Genomic DNA, 19,196 nt, shown 5'->3' on the forward strand with positions numbered 1-19,196 from the left:
CACTGGATAGATGGTAGGCAGCTGAGCAAACTGTTGCCTCATGACTTTTTTCTCTCCAGGAAGTGGGAGACGAGGTTATTTATTAGAAGTAAAAATCCTTTGACAAAATTCTAGATTTGAGAAAAGTGTAAGGAGTTTTAAATAATACAGAGAAGAATTTCCAGAGCCTATGAAGGTCCAGCGGATAACATGTTGATCACGCCTTTTCTGCACCCCGACCACAGTCCAGCACAGGGTGGGCACACCACTGGGTTTCTTTCCACTTGGGATTCACCAAGCAGATATGACCAGATGACAATGGACCAGTCTTAAAGATATTAAGAGGGGCTGATGAGATAGATCAATGGGGACTCTAAAATTGACTTGGAAAGTGAGAACAAACAGAAGGGAATGGAAGGATAGGAGGAAGAAAACCAAAGAGGTAGGAATCTGAACATCTCAGTGATAGAGCTTGAACTCCAATTTTACATTTTTTCCTTAGGTAAACCCAGCTCACTCCAGATCCTTTTCTGCTCACTGAGTAGAAAACTAATCCGAACTCACTCCTCCTTGCCAATGGTCCCTCATGGGACAACTATAATAAGGTCAGGTGAACAATACTTTGCTGAGATGTAAGGTTCTGTGGGACAGGTTTGAAGGGGTGCATCCTTTTTAATGTCTTAGAAAACACAAACCAATTTTTGTTTGTTTGTTTGTTTGTTTTGATGACTTCCTGTGGTGGTGAGCAGCCCACTCCCTCCCAGGAAAGGCTATGCCTTGTTCATCCACTGAGAATGGACTCCTACACGGGGTCTTGGGACTCCCACTCCCAGCCAGGAGACTCTAGTCAATGGCCCAGAAAGAAATGTTTTCTAACCCTTGATAATCATTTTCAGGGGGAGGTAAGTAACAAGGATAGAAACACTAATTTGTTCTCTACTTCCTATTTTTCTCTAGAGGGGCTGAGCTTTTCCAGGCCACAATTGTAAAGGCTGTAAAGGCAAGAATTGAGGAAGAGAAAAAGTCAATGGATCAGCTGAAGAGGCAGTAAGGAAGCCTGGTTTTACTGTCCTTCTTTCCTTATAATCGGGGTTTGTCTGGTCCCGTTCAGCTGGCTCTCACCTCCCAGGGAGCCTCAAGAGCCCTAGAAAACCCACCATGTTAAGGAGCTTCTGGGTATGTGCTCAGTGTCAGTGCAGTAGCTTATGCTCACTGGACTGAAAATGGAAGTTGTTGAAAAGAAAGGGAGGTGCAATGTGGTGGAAAGGGGCGCCATGTTGGACAAGACCAATGTCAAGTCTTGGTTCAGCTGCTTACTCTGGAACCGTGAGCAAGTCGTTCCACTCTGAATTTCAGCCTTCTGTTTTAAATTAGGGCTCACAGTTCTGCCTGAGTTTTTATAAAGATTAAACGAGCTAATGAATGAGACAGGGTCTTTCCTGGTCCCATTTAGCTGGAGTAAGTGTTCTATGAATTAAGAGAATACATACAGAGTCCTGGCTTTGGAAGGATCTCTAAAGATATTATAATGACAGTCCTTCTGGGAAGAAACTGATGATGCATGACATTAGATGACTTTAAATCCACAACAACCTAGAAGCCGTCCTAGAAATACAACTCCTGTCTCCCTGGATTCAGTTCAAGACCTTTTTTTCTACTGTCATGTTCTGGATAAATCAAATAATGGACTGACTTAACAGGAGATTTGAGAATTTCTTTTTGAAATTAATTAGTTAATTTTTTTAAAAAGCCTTTGAAACGAATTTTCTTACAGTGAAATTTTTAGCAGCAAATGTAACTTGTAAGGATTAGTAGGTAGCACTTCATTTAGGGGCTGGGTTTAGGAACGGATGACCACAGAATTCCATACCTACCCACGTTCTCCAGAAAAGCAGAAACTCCATCCTCCATCACCACCCCCCCCCGACTCAGGGAAAATTCCCCAAGTTTGCTGAGACCCCTTCCTTCCGTTCTGACCTCATTTCCCAGCTCTTCCCCCACCTTCCCACTCAGAAATGTTTTCTAGCATAAATTACACCATCCCATAGCATGGTTTTCCAGAATCAAAGATATGAGGTATATAAACTATTATATAAGCAGTTATGGTATAACTGTTGCCATTGTTGCTTCTAGTTATCTACATCAGGCTTAGACAAGCAACAAATGTGGACCCACATATAGAATGAGTTCCTATTTACCCATTAGGAAGACCTATTTACTATCATCCACTTCACTGAGTTTTTCCATTTAAGAATACATCCTCTTAGGTGACAGAAAGTCAGGATGTAAAAGAATGAAGGGAATAATCATTGCAAAAGAGAAGCTAAAAGTGTTGTTTAAGCCACAGGAAGCAGAAATGGCACTTAGTTTAAAAACCTGAACAGACTTTTAAGAAGCTAAATTAAGAAATGGAACACCGCAAGAAGACGGGTCCAGTCAAACATTGTAGTTTCTGAAGAGTTGGACTTCCTGAATAAGCAGACAAAATAAAAGGCACTGACTCAGTCATCAAAGACACACTAAACCGTTTTTCCAGAACTGATCAGAGATTAGATTTGGTGCTCGCTTCGGCAGCACATATACAGAGATTAGATTTGAAATAGAGAAGAGCCATGTGGTCTCAGAGAATATTTATGAATATCCTCGGAGCAACTTGCTTTTTACAAAACAATTCTTCTTACCCTTTCACCCCTTTTCATTGGCTCTTCACAACTGCATGAGCTAGACAGTTCCTATTTTTTTAAAATTGCAAATCCTGGGAGGATAAAGGATTTACATTTCATCCTATACTGTGTTCAAAATGGCTATGGTACGAGGCATAAGTGGACATCAACTATTGCATATCAAACCTTCACATAATTGTGATCATCTTAGTGAGATGAGCATCTACACAGAGCCAAGTAATATGGTTGTATCTGTGTACACACACACAGACATCCCCAAGCAGGTATGTGCTGCTGATTAAAAAAAAAAAATTCATAAGTCCCATCCATACAAGTTTAAACGCAAACCAACCATGTGATTACTCTGGGCGTGTTCTTGGCATTGCTGCGGCTCTTCTATTTTCCAGGATGGATCGCATCAAAGCCAGGCAACAGAAATACAAAAAGGGTAAGGAGAGGATGCTGAGCTTGACCCAGGAATCGGGGGAAGGCCAGGACATCCAAAAACTCTCTGAAGAGGATGACGAAAGTATGTCAAGACATTTCCCTCTTGTTCAAGTAGCTTAACGTTGAATGATAGCATGAGTATGGGGAGGGCTGTTACATAACATTATTCTTATTCTGCCAGTATTATCAAATTTTTTTTGAACTTAGCGAGTTTTATCTTCTGATTGTTGATTGTGAATGGAATACGTGTATTTGTTTCATTAAGGACATACTTAATGACTCCATGATTTTATGAGTAACTCCTCTTCAGCAAAACCACTTTAATCAACACCTCACCTAGTGTTTGTTTTGCAGAGATGGGTTTCTGAAGAAAATGAGCATGGATTTGCTTAATTTATTCCTTTAGGGAAGGTATTTCAGAGACAGACTACTGTTTTTAATTTCTATAAATTCTAAACAAAAATTGAGTATGTATGCATATTTTATGTGGCATCTGAATAATGGTAGATAAGATATCCTTTAATTATTGTCTGTTCCAATGAAACTGAAAATGAAATATATATTTATTATATCTGAATATAGATTTGTTATATCGTTAAGTTTGAAAGGTCTTCTTACAAATGTTTGCATGCTTTTCTGTTTGAAGGGAATGGAGAAATAGTGCATGGTATTTTCCAGTGCATAACATTTATTAATCCCCAATAAATTTATATTTTTCCAACCATGCTTTAAAATAATCACAAGGAAATTTCTGATTATTGAAATATAGGCATATTTACAAATTATTTGCCACTAAATTGTCTTATAAAATTTAGGTGATGCTTCTTTTCTGTTAATTCAATGGAGAATTCAGTGTGAGATGACTTTTTGAGAAATAATCCTTTCTTTTTTATGTTTCTTTATATGCCCTGCAGTACTAAAAAGAAAGTGAAAATGTGGCATAATGTTCATAGAACACTTAGTACTTGCCTTGTGAAATCAATTTGCTCATATGTATAAACATTTCAGACTCAATATGGTTCCTTTCCCTGACCTCTGATGTATTTTTATGACTTGTCTAGATTTTGACAATTGAGTTGTTAAAGCGTGGTTTTCAAAATTTGTTTTCTCACTTCCTAAGAATTAATATTTGGACATATTTTATTTTAGGAGAAGCAGACAAACAGAAAGCCAAGGGCAAAAAAAAGCAGTGGTGGCGGCCTTGGGTTGATCATGCTTCCAGTAGGTTTTCTTGATCCTCTTACGATTTCATCGATTCTAACCCTTATATCCTTGACCAGAATTCAGGCGTCCCCATGACCTGTGTGTTCCATGCATGGTTTGATCCTTGTGACTTGATAGGGGGTCAGAGTGTAGGAAAATTGTGATGTGAATGGGTCTCTGGGCCCCGGAGATGGAATCTTCCTGAGAAACCCACTGGGGTTACCATGCTGGCTGAAGAAAGCCCAGCATATGGCTGACACGCTCCCGAGCACCATTTGTGGGTTCAGAAAGGGAAGATGAATTGCTACCATTTTATCTGATTCTGAGGTCTAGAGTTCTGCTGATGTGTATTTATTTTATGGCTGAAAACCCTTATTAAAAATGAGGTTTTGCTCCTCCTGGGAGAATAATCATTAAATTCAAAGAGTCTGTGACCCTCTTTGTAAGGCACTGGGCTTGGATGCCAATGAGTCTCTCCTCCCCTCACCCTCAGAGCTTTTGTTTTATTTGCATGTACTTTTTTAGCAATTTATCAAATATAAAGATCAGGATGGCTTAAAATGCATTCACTTTCTCACTCTGCCTCTTCCCCAATTTCTAAAGGCTCTCAAATTACACTCCCAATCCAAAACCCAGCATGTGGCATGGGAGCAGCAGCCTCCAGCAAACAGCCATGACCAATTAAGAGCAAAGGCAGACAACAGGTTTTGGAAAGCAGAGCATCACAGTCATAGAGAATTACTGTGTTTCCCTCCGAATCATAAAAGGAATGAGGAATTACGGAACTCAATGGCTATATTTGTTCTGCTTAACATACGAAATATCCCTCGCTATTGGCCAGTGGATGGTCTTAGAATAGAATGATCCATTTTGATCTCACCTTCCTTATATTTGTTAGACTACAGAATAATTATTAATTATTTTGCACATTAATTATAATATTTTCAGGCTTTTATGCCTACCTAATGTGACCCAACAGGGATTATCACCAACACCCACAACATTGCATGATGGTGGGAGAGACTCTACTAACAGGATCTTCAGAATCACAAGAAAGTCAAATTGATTGGTATCTTTTGCCATGCCTAATTTCTTGGCATCACTGAGATATGGCATTGGCTTCTGTCACCCCAAAATTAATATTTTTTAATCAGCAAGCCAATTTCGGAAAGTATTGTACAAAATTTGTTCAGTATACCTGGATGTCATTAAATTTGATCCCAAATATTGAATTTCTAGTCTTATGGCAGGAAAAAAAAATCCATGAGTTTTAAAGAGTTTTTTTCATTTGCTGCCAAGTCAAAAGACAAAGATTCAGGTGGAAATTCTGTGTGACTCTTTAATGTATTGTTCATTGGCCATGTTCGTCATACTAACAGTCATAGGCAGTACACTATAAGCCTATTTCTATCAAGTCACAAGTAAACTGTGCCTATCTTTCTGTTTTTAAAGGGCCCTTTGCTAGTTTAGACAGACCTATCCATTTCAAAATTGTTTCATTCTGAAAGTTTTCTCTTTCACCTGGGGTAAATTCCCATTGCAATCATAGTTGTCTTTCCTTTTCTTGATCTAAACATCGCATTTTGGAAGGAATTGGATATGGTCTTTGATAATCATCTTCCAAGTTGGTAATAATTTAATTCTCATGAAGGTTATTGACTTTAGTTTTCTGATTCATTTCACCCTCATTATAGCAAGTTCTTAAAGACTGGTATTAAATTAAACGTGCCTTGTTACAACACTTCTTGGTGCAATAATGCAGGAATGTGTGCAATTCATAGTTTGGAATCAGATTCTGACTGTCGTGTTAAAATTTTTCAGCAAACTGTGTTTCCTTTAACAAGCTTGTGAGGAAAGGAAAGGAACGAGCGTGTGGATTATTTTTTTAGACCATGATGAGTTCCAAAATTTATCTTTAGAACCAGAAGCACTTTATTAAAAGCCCTTATTTTGATCTCTTGAGCCACTGGGCTTTTAAATAGATACTTCATGCAGGTGTGGAATATGAGAATGAGTGTACTTGGAACACCCTCATGTGAGTCTGTCCGTGATACGATAATGTCACTATGTTGTTCATATTACCGGCAAGCAGTCAAGATCTTAACCTAGTCTGTAGGTGGCAAACCTTCCACTTGCATACCTATGTGCACACATACGATCGCATTATTGCTGTTCAATGATACCTTCCATTCGAGGATAGTGTGTCTCTGTGCCAATTCAGTACTGCCTAAAACAATGACATGCCTCACTCCGTTGTTAAATATCTGAAATCGAGGTCCAGTTTTCTGGGAATACAAGAGGTAGGATTTTAAAAGTCATTTCCACACTCAGTGCAGCAGCAATAACATCGGTATCCAGGATATGTTCATGGACACAGGCTGCAGGCAGGAGCTGTCTCTGAACTAATCGATGTAAATGCAAGAGTTTCTCTACTTCTTATTAGCAGCTAGCACTGAAGAAAACATTTTCTGTGGTTTTCCTACTTTTATTTCAGTAACATTCTGTAAAAGAATAGGAGACTTTCCTTAAACACTTGTTGCCTTTTTTAATGTGTGATTTCTACTTCTTGCATACAAATTTGTAGTTTTTTAAAGGGTCAAATTAGTGTTGGGACTGCTTGAGATGAACACTTTTTTTGTCTCCCCTGTGTCCATATGAGTAAAAGTCATAGAAGGTATGATTGAATACAATTTAAGCTCTTGTTGATTTTCGAGCCTATAATGAGGGTAAAATGCTCAATCTTGTGATACTGTTTTTACCAAGTGACCATGTGACATAGAATCCATGTAACTTTCCTGCAAATGTCTGAGCTTACATGAAGGCATTACTTTAATGGTCTTCCCCACTGTCAAATGTAATGCTGTAACTTTGGTTTGTTCTTGCTTATTCTTATCTTATGTTGTATTGCATTTATTCCCTCGGGCCTGGACCCAGTATTCTGGGTCTGGTTCTTTCTACAAAATACAAGTAACAAATTACAGTGCTTCTGTTCAAGGATATAAGGCCCAATTCATTCACTCTGCATCTTCATGGATGGAGGCTTCAGATACGTCTGAAATCATGGGCAAAATTATTTACCTTTTGACCATGTTTAGTGATATTCAAGCAACTAATTTTCAACAAGCCAAGGTTTTCCATTACCTTACAACATATGAATCCAAAAGAAAACCAAAGACATCGTGTGATGTCATCCAAAAGACACCTCAGCATTTGAAAACTTGAGTATAACTTGAAAATAATTCAAATTTTTTCCTGCAATGATGGTACAGTTCTTGTAGCATCAGAAATGTATATGCTGGGTCTCTTTTCCCTGATCAACTTAAAATAATGCTCAAACTAGTAAAAGATTGGATTCTCAAATTTCTTTAAGTCTCTGGACATTTCCACTTTCTCTGCTCCTAAGTTTTAACACAGCAATATGTTCTTGCAGGGAAAATATCAGGCAAGACAAGGGCAATCCGTACTGTTTGTGCTTTGAGTCTTAAGGTCAGTACGGTTCTCCTCACACTTCAGTAGGTAACCGGACCTCCTGGTTGACCAGAAGCCTAACAGTGCTAAAACATACGGACCCTGTCTGCCCTGCCTCAGTCTGTCCCATGCTATGTGTAGAAACAGCCAGAGTGTGGTAGTGGTGTTTTTGCGGTTGTATTCTTTTTTCATGTTACCTGCCCATTTCCTCCTCATGGCAATGTGTTTGTTGTTGGTGGTTGTTTTTTTTTTTTTTTAACTCTTTCAAATGTCTTGCCATATGTATCATGTCCCTGTGTCACGTGTGGAGGAACCAGGTCTGCATAGTAGAAAGTGAAGCGGAAGTTGGTGATGCTGATTCTTGGTCTTGAACCATCCTGACTGGCATTTCTACCACACGCTCAACCCCTTCAAGACAACACCAAATCTTCCACTTCACTTTGGCCTCATCTAACGGACCCAAATTGCCAAATCATCTGAACTGTGAAACTCTTAACAGTTTTCTAGCCATTATTTTGGCCATCTTGGTAACAAAGCGGGTCACTGCAGAGTTGATCTGATGCATCTGTGTAAAATTGACACTGAAGAATGGGGCGCCTGGGTGGCTCAGTGGTTTAAGCCGCTGCCTTCGGCTCAGGTCATGATCTCAGGGTCCTGGGATCGAGTCCCGCATCGGGCTCTCTGCTCGGCAGGGAGCCTGCTTCCCTCTCACTCTCTCTGCCTGCCTCTCTGCCTACTTATGATCTCTCTCTGTCAAATAAATAAAATCTTTAAAAAAAAAAAAAATTGACACTGAAGAAGGAAGAAACTATCAGATGAACCCAGTAGTGACCGGTTTTCTTACACAGTGTAGACGAGGCCTCACGCTCTGTAGACCCAACCACACCAGCACCAAGTAGTGTTAGCCCAGAATGAATTCTCTTCATCTCTTGTCTTTTCCTTTCTACCAGCATCTCTTGCTGTGGTCTTTTGTGGACAGTTTGTGTATTTTTTGGGGGGGGGGGGGACATTTCATGAATAAGCCCTTAATGATCTCATATCTCTTTCAAGAAATAAGTAAATATTTTGTTTTGCTTAGTGGTCAGGAGTGGAGATTATTACTTGTTTGAAACGGATAGTGAAGAGGAGGAAGAGGAAGAATTAAAAAAGGAAGATGAAGAACCTCCGAGGAGGTCAGCTTTCCAGGTAATTAAGGGGTTGGGAAAACCAGCTGCTCTGCTAGTTGAGGAGCTTTTCTTTCTGACAGGTCTTGACTGCAGGCCTAGACTCCTGCCACTGTGTTCACGTGTGTCACACCTTCCAGATGTTTTTGATTTCCACCTGAAATTGTTTATTCCTCATTAAACTCTAATGCTACTTGCTGTCAGCATCAGTATAATTACTGCAAAGAACACTGTTCCCACCAGGTCTTGCATCAAAAAAATCTTCTGATGCTATTAAAAAAAAATAAAGCCTCCTTGGGTGAACTTTATTTTTCTGTTACAAGTACGAGGTGAAGAAGACTTGTCTGGCATTGCTTTGAACCACTTGAATGGACCTGTATTTTGATATGTGAACTAGCTGATCATAAGAATGAAGCACTTGCTTTCTTTGGCACAAATGGTCATTTAAATATCTTGAGATTTGATTTCATTTGTGTTGCCAAAGGTTTGAGAATTGATTGAAATCCTGGAAATAGCTAGCACAGTTCTGTTTTGTTTTTTTTTTTTCAGCTTAACTGTCTTTCTTTTTCAGAAACTGCCAGATCATTCTTAGTTACATAGCTTAACAGCCCAGTATGGTGTATCCAGGGAATGTCTAATCTATGTTTGTTAAAGATGAGGGCTGGTCAGTAGAGCTACATGCAGGGTGAAAGTTTGATATATATTTCTTTTATGAAGGAGTCATGTGTTAGGACTCTTATTTCTCAGTTATTATACCGCAAGACATGTAGGATGATATCCATCAAGCCTCATGATGTGTCCATGAAAAGGTCATGGCTCCTTTGCTGGGCAGGTCTTCTCAAACTGGAGGGTTACATCAGCTACTGTATTCCCAATGAAATTAAAGAACTAAATTATTTGTGGAGACACCCTGCTCTGACGCTTTCTCACTGGCCCCATCGCTACCCGAATTTATGTCTTGAAGACGGCGTCTGTGTGCATGTGTGAAGCTGGCTTGTCAAATACTAATGACTCATTTATTTTTACTCTAATGATTTTTCTTACAACCATCACTCCTCATTCAGCAAAGGAGAGAACATGGTCACCCTCGCCATGTTTACGGATTACATGCAACGACTTTTTTCCTTATTCCTAACCTCTGAGCAGAGCACATTTGATTCTAGCTTCAGGGATGGGCACGTTTTAACCTAGTCGATGTAATTGTAGAGACGAACTCATACTGACATCATGTATTAAGTTATTAGTCATTGGTGTTTTTCTACTAATCACTCTTGCTTTGTCCTTCTTTGTAGAGAGCTATTGGGAAGTTTGCGTCGGCCATTTTAGCCTTGCCAAAGTCTGTCATTAAACTTCCCAAAACTATTCTTCAGTATTTAATCAGAGCTGCAAAGGTATTTGACGTTTCACTGACGTGTGGTGTGTGACCCTCCGCTCCGTAGAACTTTAGACAAGCAGATTCCCTGTTGCCCTACATCTGCATTTTCCCTGTTCTATAGATCATACAATGGAGGAAGTATGAGAACTTACAATTGTAGGCAAATCTTTCCAAGTAGAGTTTCAAGAAGCCACATTTCCTATTATTTGATCCTCGTTCTTCAGCTGATACCAGAGCCTGTCGAAACATAGAGCGAGAAAATGCAGATACACGTTTACTCTGCCCCTCTTGTGGTTCTGCCTAAGTCACGTCTCAGTTTTAAAAAGGTCACATCTGGTTGCATGCATCAGTCGTGATGTGTAAAATGTGTGATTATTCTTCTCAGAAAGCTGGTAAAATTATGAACGAGCCTGATAAAAGACTCATTTTGCTCCATCTCCTTGTTGGCTTCCTTTTCAAGGCTCCATCTTGCCTAAATTGGGTATCGTCTTCCATTTACTCTTCTGAATTTAGTTCAACCCCTGCCAAGGCTGGACTGTCACCTCAGGTCTGTGTGGCTTCTCACTCCCACGTCACCCCAGAGAGTGCAGAATAAAATGTGAGAATGCTGTTGGTCAATTTAGCCAACGCACAACAGAAATTATCCAGCTGCCCATGCTCTAGTCACTCCTTACTGAAAATCATAAATAGTGAACTCCTATTCATGTACCTTATAGAAAGCAGGTTCTGTGGATATAATCTGGGGCAGGCATTTAAATTCTTAGGTCTTTATGCTCAGATGTTAACCAGATGTTTGGACAGTGAGGGAGACCAGCACTTTTCCCATTTCACCTGGGATCTTATTTAAATGCAGGTGATGTAAAGAAAGCAGGTCCTGGGGCACCTGGGTGGCTCAGTGGGCTAAGCCTCTGCCTTCAGCTCAGGTCATGATCTCGGGGTCCTGGGATCAAGTCCCGCATGGGGTTCTCTTCTCAACAGAGAACCTGCTTCCCCCTTCTTCTCTGCCTGCCTCTCTGCCTACTTGTGATTTCTCTCTCTGTGTGTCAAATAAATAAATAAACTCTTTAAAAAAAGAAAAAGAAAGAAAGAAAGCAGGTCCTGCCCACGGCACTTGTAATTCTGTGTTTCTCTTGAGCGCCCAGAGGAGAGGTAGCTGCTGGTCCATCTTGGGTGGGGCCGGGGATTCTAAACTTCCAGGTTCCTCCCATTTTTAAAATGCTGGGATTCTGATTGTTAGTTTAATATTCAATGTGTTCACTGCCTTGGGATTCTTTTTCTTTTCACTTTTATGACTACCATGCAAGTCTCTCCATTCATATTTAAGAACTTACATGAAAGATTATAACAAAATTATCCTCCATCTTACTTTAAAAATAAAAACAAAGGAGCACCTGCATGCATCGGTTAAGCCTCTGACTCTTGACTTTGGCTCAGGCTCAGGTCATGATCTCAGGGTTGTGAGATCAAGCCCCACATCGGACTCCACACTGGACATGGAGCTTGCTTAAGATTCTCTCTGTCCCTTTCCCTCTACCCCATGCCCCCCACCAACTCCCTTTCTAAAAAAAAAAAAAAAAAAAGGAAAGAATATATACATATATGTGTATATGAATATATACATATATGTGTGTATATGTATGTATGCATATACATATATATACAAAGAAGTATGTGTATATATACACATATATGTATATACTTCTTTGGTGTATATATATATATATGTATATATATATATAATTTAAAAAACAAACCAAAAAACTTCTTACAGACAACATAAAATCCTGGGTCACACATGAATTAAAGGACAGTGTATTAAATTTTATCAATTTCAGTGAAAAATCTCCCTCCATTTCCATAAAGTTCTATCCTTTTTAAAAAATTAAATGTTTTTTGCATAGTACATTTTCAGTAAGGTGAGCCTCATTTCCCCCAAAATATATGATAAAACTTAAGATAAAATCACATGACCAGACTTAAGATAAAACTTAAGATGAAGTTAATAAATAAATAAAATTTAACATTAGTTATCTTATCTTAAGGATACAGACTAATGGTGGCAATTTGAAGAAACCAAAGGTCATTTATGGACATTTTCAGGTATTTTCTTTCACTTGGTTAGTGGTGTGTACACCCATGAACTTGGATGGTGGTTATAGTTACAATGTGAGAACTGAGAAGTTCCAGTAAGAAAAAACTCCTATTTCTTGACTCAGAAGTGGGATCATTCCTCCTACTTTGTTACCATCATTTCCTGAAACAGTCAGACTGAGCTTCTGTCAAATATTCCTGGCACTATACAGAGTTTGTAATTCCAAACATCAACAGTAAGATAGTTTACCTACAAATAGGAACTCCGCATAAGATTTTCTCCCCCTCTCTTGTTTCCCCTTGTCTGAATTATGTAAATTCTCATCTCAGTGAGAAAGCACTGATGGGCTTAATCATTTAGGGATCATAGGTAGAACCAGGAGTTTCCTTTTAATAATGGCACTCACCCGTCTTCAAGAGTTCTGCAGTTCTGTCCTAAATGCCCCTTATCTTCCCTCCTTCTCACTCTCCCTCTCCATTTTCCTCCAGAACAAAAGCACTCCTCCAACTTAAACACCTAATACATTCACAGATCCTGAGTTACTTTTTAATTTTCCATTTTGGGGATTCTGGCATTATTTAAAAGCAATATTTTCATAACTCTTTCTTTAAAGAACTTGTCATCAGATGTTGCTCTTAAACCTGAAAATTTCTTGTGTTTAGCGGTTCAGATTTTTGTAAAAGAATCAATATTTTTCTGAAGCAAGTTTGCGTATTAATGTACTAAATCTCAAAGTTATTTTTTTTTGGTAGGTGGCAGGTTTAATAAGCAAGGTAATTTACACACTTGGCAAAGATATTCTTGATGGAGTTCCCAGTTAGCATGCTTAGTACACATCTACCGTAAATTCCTTCATTTGGTCCTTCTTCTAGAGTCAGTTCATTTTCTCTTTTCTCAAAAAACATTTTGGCATAAAATAGGATTATTTTTTGCCTTCCAGGCTTATTTTTCAGAAATAATACAGATGTTCCATTCGTGTTAATTGCCCATAGATTCAGATTTCTACGGTGAGAAAAAAGAAATATTCTTCCTTAGTCACTATGACTTTTATATTTCTGTACATTGAAAAGTTGGATCCCCTTTTATTTTGACTGACATCACCATGCCAGTGGTTTGCTTACACTGTGTTTTTGAAAGATTTCAGAAATCTGAAAATAATATAGAATACAGTGAAGTGTCTGGGTTTACAAAGTGACCCCACAAAACATTCCTTTAACTTTAGCATCGTAGTAGAAAACCCAGCTTCCCTGAGACCCAGGTGTGTTTGGGTGCATGAGGAGCATGTCTGCTTGGCTTCATGATTACATATGGCTGACTTTGTGTATCAAGGTTTTCTTTCGGTTCCTTCTGCATGACTTGGGAGACTGTTGGTGGAAGGGCTGTTGAAAGTTGCTGTATGGTGGTTATTGGTTTTGTTATATTAATGTAACCATTTTCAGGTCTTGAATAAAAATGACAAAAGGCAACCAAAAGCACCACAGTTTTCCTTCCATAACATTCTGGAATAATTCTTTAACCTTACTATCACATTATTTTTTCCTCTCCAAATACTAATCAATCTACAAAACCCTTTCCCAAGTTGTTGGTCGTAGCTGTTTTTCACAAGGGCGAGTATCAAATGTGCAAAGCTATCTTCCCAAAGTAAATGAGCAAAAGATGTATTGTTTTTTCTTTAAAGTTTATTTGCAAGGGGAGAAAACTACTCCAGTGACACTTAGCAAGGTGCCCAGCTTATTCCTGTCATGTGTAATACAAAGAATCAGTAATTCTCACAAGTGGTGGTGGTGCATGGGGACTTGGGAGGAATGGTGGTTACCCAAAGTATCTCAGGATTGTGAAACTAGAAGAAATATCTTCCTCCAATGTCTGTTTTCATATTTCATTTCATGATAATGGAAAGAACACAGGTCAACTCAGGATAGAGGGAGATGGGAGCAGATTTAGTTTGCTCTGGGAGAAAAAAAAAGTGTGTGTGTGTGTGTGTGTATATATATATATATATATATATATATATATATATATATGACCAAGAAATATATGTGTGTGTATGTATCTCTATATCTATATCTATATATAGATATATATATGACCAAAGTCAGGAAGCTTGGTGTTGGTCCCTTTTCTTTTCATTCAAATTATGAATAAGCCAGAAAATAATCGAACTTTCCCCCTTCAGTTTGTTTATCAAGCCTGGATCACTGACCCTAAAACCGCACTCCGACAGAGACGCAAAGAGAAAAAAAGGTCTGCAAGAGAAGAACAGAAAAGAAGGAGAAAAGGATCTGGGGAGGGTAAGTGTTGTGTAAATGCAGGGTCCAGCCAGCACTCTCTGTTTCTGTGGCCTTGGGCTACAGCAGGACAGAAGCTTTGGAGGAACATCATTCTCATATGCTAAGGAGTACACACAGTTCTGCTTGCCCATCATTGCTCATGTCAGACCTTTGGAATAAGTACAAACATGAATTTAAGTGAATATAAATGAGAAAGGGAGAGAAGAGGGAGAGAAGCAAAATGAGAAGAGGGAGAGAAGCAAAATCAATCCAAAGAAAGTAGAAGGAAAAAATTAATTTTTTAAGCAGATGTTGAGTCACAGAAAAGAAATAACAGGACAAGATCTATCATTAAGTGAAAAGCAGTTCTTAGAAAAAACTAATAAAGTGGATAAACTTTTGGAAATTTTATTAAGAAGAAAAGGAAAAACACACTATCAGTATCAGGAGCCAAAAATGGAACATAACTACCAATGCCATCTTCAACATTACATTTGAAAACATACAATGGGAACACTTTTCCAAAGATAGGAAAAATTCCAAGCTACAACTATACACCAAAAGCAAAGTGAAAGTGAAAGTGGGGCACTCAGAAAAGAATATTTTCATTGCATATATATATATATGTGTATATATATATATATATATATATATATATATATATATATATATCAGACTAAAGATTAGTATTCTGGATATACTAAGAACTCCTAAAGAGCAGTAAAAGAAAAGCTCAACCCAATAGATGAATAGATATGAAAAATAATTCATAAATCAAGAAACAGAAGTAGACAAAAGGAGCCCAGCTTCACTATTAATGTAAGAAACACAACCAACAGTTTGACATCCTGTTTTCCTTGTTTGTTTGTGTGTTTTACTTATCAGATTGGCAAAAACCCGAACATTTGTTAATATCTGTTTGGAGTTGGTGGGAAGATAAGTGTTTGTATGAGTTACAACCCATACAACACGATAAATGGTGTAGTGGAGTAGTGTATCCACTTTGGAGAGCAATGTGTGGATATCTATCAAAATGTTGGGGGCGCCTGGGTGGCTCAGTTGGTTAAGCGTCTCCCTTCTGCTCAGGTCCTGATCCCAGGGTCCTGGGTTCAAGCCCCATGTTGGGCTCCCTGCTCAGTGGGGAGTCTGCTTCTCCCTCTCCCTCTTCCAGGTGCTCCCCCTGCTTGTGCTCTCTCACTCTCTCTCCTGAAGAATAAATAAAAATCTTTAAAAATCTTAAAAAAATAATAAAATATTTTTTAAATGTTAGATGTACAGTTAAATATTCAAATGTTAAATATTCAAATGTTAAATATTCAAATGTTAAATGTTAAATGAAGTCCCACTTCTAGAGGCGTGGCTTAACGTGAAGCAATATTTGCATATGTGCACAAGACCTGTATCTACAAGTATTTATCAAGTATTATTTAATAACAAAAACTTAGAATTCTATTCAGTAGTTAAAAAATGAGATGTACTATAGTTGATCCTGGAACAATGTGGGGATTTGGGCACTGACCTGCACACAGTCAAAACTCTTGTATAACTTTTGACTCCCCAAAAACTTAACTACTAATAGGCTACTATTGACCAGAAGCCTACTGATAACATAAATAGTCGATTGATACATATTTTGTATGTTATATGCATTATATACTATATTCAAATAATAAGCTAGAGAAAAGAAAGTGCTATCAAGAAAATCATAAGGAAGACAAAATATATTTGCAGAACTGAACTGTATTTATAAAAAAAATAACCCTCATATAAGTGAACCTGCATGGTTCAGACCTGTGTTGTTCAAGGATCAATAGTACTTTGAATTTGACATATTGTTAAATAAAAAGTATTATGTTGCAAATGGCATGCACATTATAAAACCATTTGCGAAACAACGGAAGCCAACAGAGTTCCTCAAGACAGTGTTTTACATTTTTAATGGATGCATATAATGTGTATAAATGCAAGAGAAAGATCAGGAAGAATACTTAGCAATTAATAACAGTGGTTACTTCTGGGGGAAGAGTAGGAGAGGAGTCTCTTCGGTGGACAGACTGAGATTAAGTGCTATGATTTTAGGGAGCTTTGGGCTTATGTGTTATATTTTGATTCTTTACAAAGGAAATAGACACAGTTTTTTTATGAAATTAAAGTGTCTTCAAAAGTCACAGAAAAGGAAGCATAATTACTCATGGAATTCTAACTACAAACTCTTTCTCCTCTTTGACCATTCTGCTCCCTTCTATCTCCTGGTAGCTTTAATTTATTCTACTTTATTGGTTCAAAAGACAAAATGAAGACACAGCCAATGAGTCAAGATTCTTTGACTCAAGTCAAAGAGTCAAGAGGTAGATTTGATAATCTGCTGTGGAAACCCATCCCCGCAAGGGCCAAGTCCTCACTATGTGTGGTACTCATGTCCACTTCTTACTGGTCTGTGATGTAGGTGTGTGCAGGCACCAATTCCTTTGTTTATTTTCGAAAATGAGTTCATGCTCTACAGATCCCTCTGGTATGTTCATTAGCAGTGGGACACGAACATTTCTCCAATTAAGTATTTATAAAACTATATCATCCTTTTTTAATGGCTGCAGAATCGTCTACAATATGGATATGCATAATTTATTCAACTATCCCATCACTAATGGACATTAAGTTTGCTTCCAAATTTTTGCCATAATGAACAATGCTATCATAGATAGCCTCGCACAAAAATGCACATAGTCATACATACATATATGTGTGTGTATTTAAACGCATAGCAAAAAGCCAGGAAGAGCGCAGACTTTCCACAGAATAGATCAAAAGTGGGACTTCTGACTAAAGGGATGTGACATTTTTTACTTTAATATATATTTTCCCAAGAGGTTTTAGAAATATACAGCCCTACATATAAGATACAGGAGCGTCCATTTCCTTGTAGTCTTATCCTACAGAATATTATTTTTTTTTATCGTTTGTCTTTCATAGGGATGACAAATGGCTTTTATTTTCATTTGAATTTTCCTAACTAATGAAACTGAGCATATTTTATTTCCTATTTTCAGGTATTCTGTACTTCCAAATCTGAGATTTAAACATTTATATCATTTTCCATAATATCATTCTATTGGGTTGTTTGTCCTTATTGATTAAGGAAACATCTATATATTAAGAATATTAACCTTTTCTCACGTGTTACAAGTATTTTTTACACATCCACTACTTATCTTTTTATTTAGTTTTTGGTATATGTTATCTAAGCAATTTTTAATTTTTTCTGATATCAAAGAGGTCTCGATTTTTTTTTGCAATTTCAGGGTTTCCATGTTGCTTAAGAAAGTCTTTCCCCCAGATATTATTTTCCCTTATTTCCTCCCAATTTTATTTACATTCTGCATTTTTATTGTTCTGTGAAATAGAGATCTAGTTTGTTTGCTTTTACATAGATAGGCGATTATGTTATCCCTGTTTATTAAATTTTTCTCCTTTTTTCTAGCGAATTTAAATGCTACTTTTGTCGATATTCAGTCATTTATTCTTTGGTCTGTTCCTGGACTCTGGACTCTGATCCATTATCCTACTGTCTAGCCTGGGCCAGTGTCATCTATTTTTAAATCCAGTGGGTATCGAGTTAGTTTTACTGTTTAGTGTTGCAAATTCCCCCTCACTATACACTTTTCTCCCCCTGCCAACTTGTATTTGCTATCCTCAGACATGCCTTCTCACAAAATTATCTGCTCAGCTCTAAAAATGTGTTTTCAGTCATCTTGCAAATATCTCATTGCTCTGTTTCGTGAAGATGATTTCACGTGCAGATGTTTACCTCAGATCAAGGACAGCAATAATTAAAAGGTATTGGGATGAAAACAGATGTTTATTCATTCCTTTAATATTTATTTAGCCACTTCTTTGGTAGAGGGCTCGTCCCTTCCAGATTACTTCCAGACAGATGAAGCAAGTGGATTCCAGCCTTCCGAAATGCCAGGTGCTGCTCTAAGTACCTTGTAGGCTGTAACTCATTTGATCCTTCTAACAGTCCAGGACATTTTATTCTTCCTGCACTACAGATGAGGAAATGAAGTACCAGAGAGGGAAAGAACTGGCCTGAGGTCACACAACCATCTAGATGGGTCTGGAATTAGTCAGGCATCCTGACTCCAAAGCTTTCTATCTTGACAAATGGGGAACACAAGTATAGGGGGGAAAATCCCTAATGATATAGAAACTGCAGAGTTCCATTTAAAAAATAAGCATAGGGGGCGCCTGGGTGGCTCAGTGGATTAAGCTGCTGCCTTCAGCTCGGGTCATGATCTCAGGGTCCTGGGATCGAGCCCCGCATCGGGCTCTCTGCTCCGCAGGGAGCCTGCTTCCTCCTCTCTCTCTGCCTGCCTCTCTGTCAACTTGTGATCTCTCTCTCTGTCAAATAAATAAATAAAATCTTTAAAAAATAAGCATAGATAAAATAGTGTGGGACCAGAAGGAGAAAGGACAACTTATAGCCAAGAGTATAAAGGAATAAAGTACTTCATGAAAAAGTATTTTAGTAGAGTCTGA

The 19,196-nt window shown here is 38.1% G+C and overlaps 1 protein-coding gene across 5 annotated transcripts in view; it reads left to right on the plus strand.

Annotated features, from left to right (window-relative positions):
* The window catches only part of PIEZO2 (piezo type mechanosensitive ion channel component 2), a 456,862-nt gene that overhangs the window by 387,543 nt on the left and 50,123 nt on the right, over positions 1–19,196 (plus strand). For all 5 annotated transcript variants that reach the window (XM_046025850.1, XM_046025845.1, XM_046025846.1 and 2 more), the window contains 5 exons: positions 937–1,026; positions 3,050–3,171; positions 4,239–4,310; positions 8,839–8,945; positions 14,567–14,681. In XM_046025850.1, coding sequence (XP_045881806.1) covers positions 937–1,026; positions 3,050–3,171; positions 4,239–4,310; positions 8,839–8,945; positions 14,567–14,681 — 506 coding nt within the window. The remainder of the gene's footprint in view (positions 1–936; positions 1,027–3,049; positions 3,172–4,238; positions 4,311–8,838; positions 8,946–14,566; positions 14,682–19,196) is intronic.

The sequence above is a fragment of the Meles meles genome, chromosome 12 (assembly GCF_922984935.1).
Source record: "Meles meles chromosome 12, mMelMel3.1 paternal haplotype, whole genome shotgun sequence".
In the NCBI taxonomy this organism is placed as follows: domain Eukaryota; kingdom Metazoa; phylum Chordata; class Mammalia; order Carnivora; family Mustelidae; genus Meles; species Meles meles.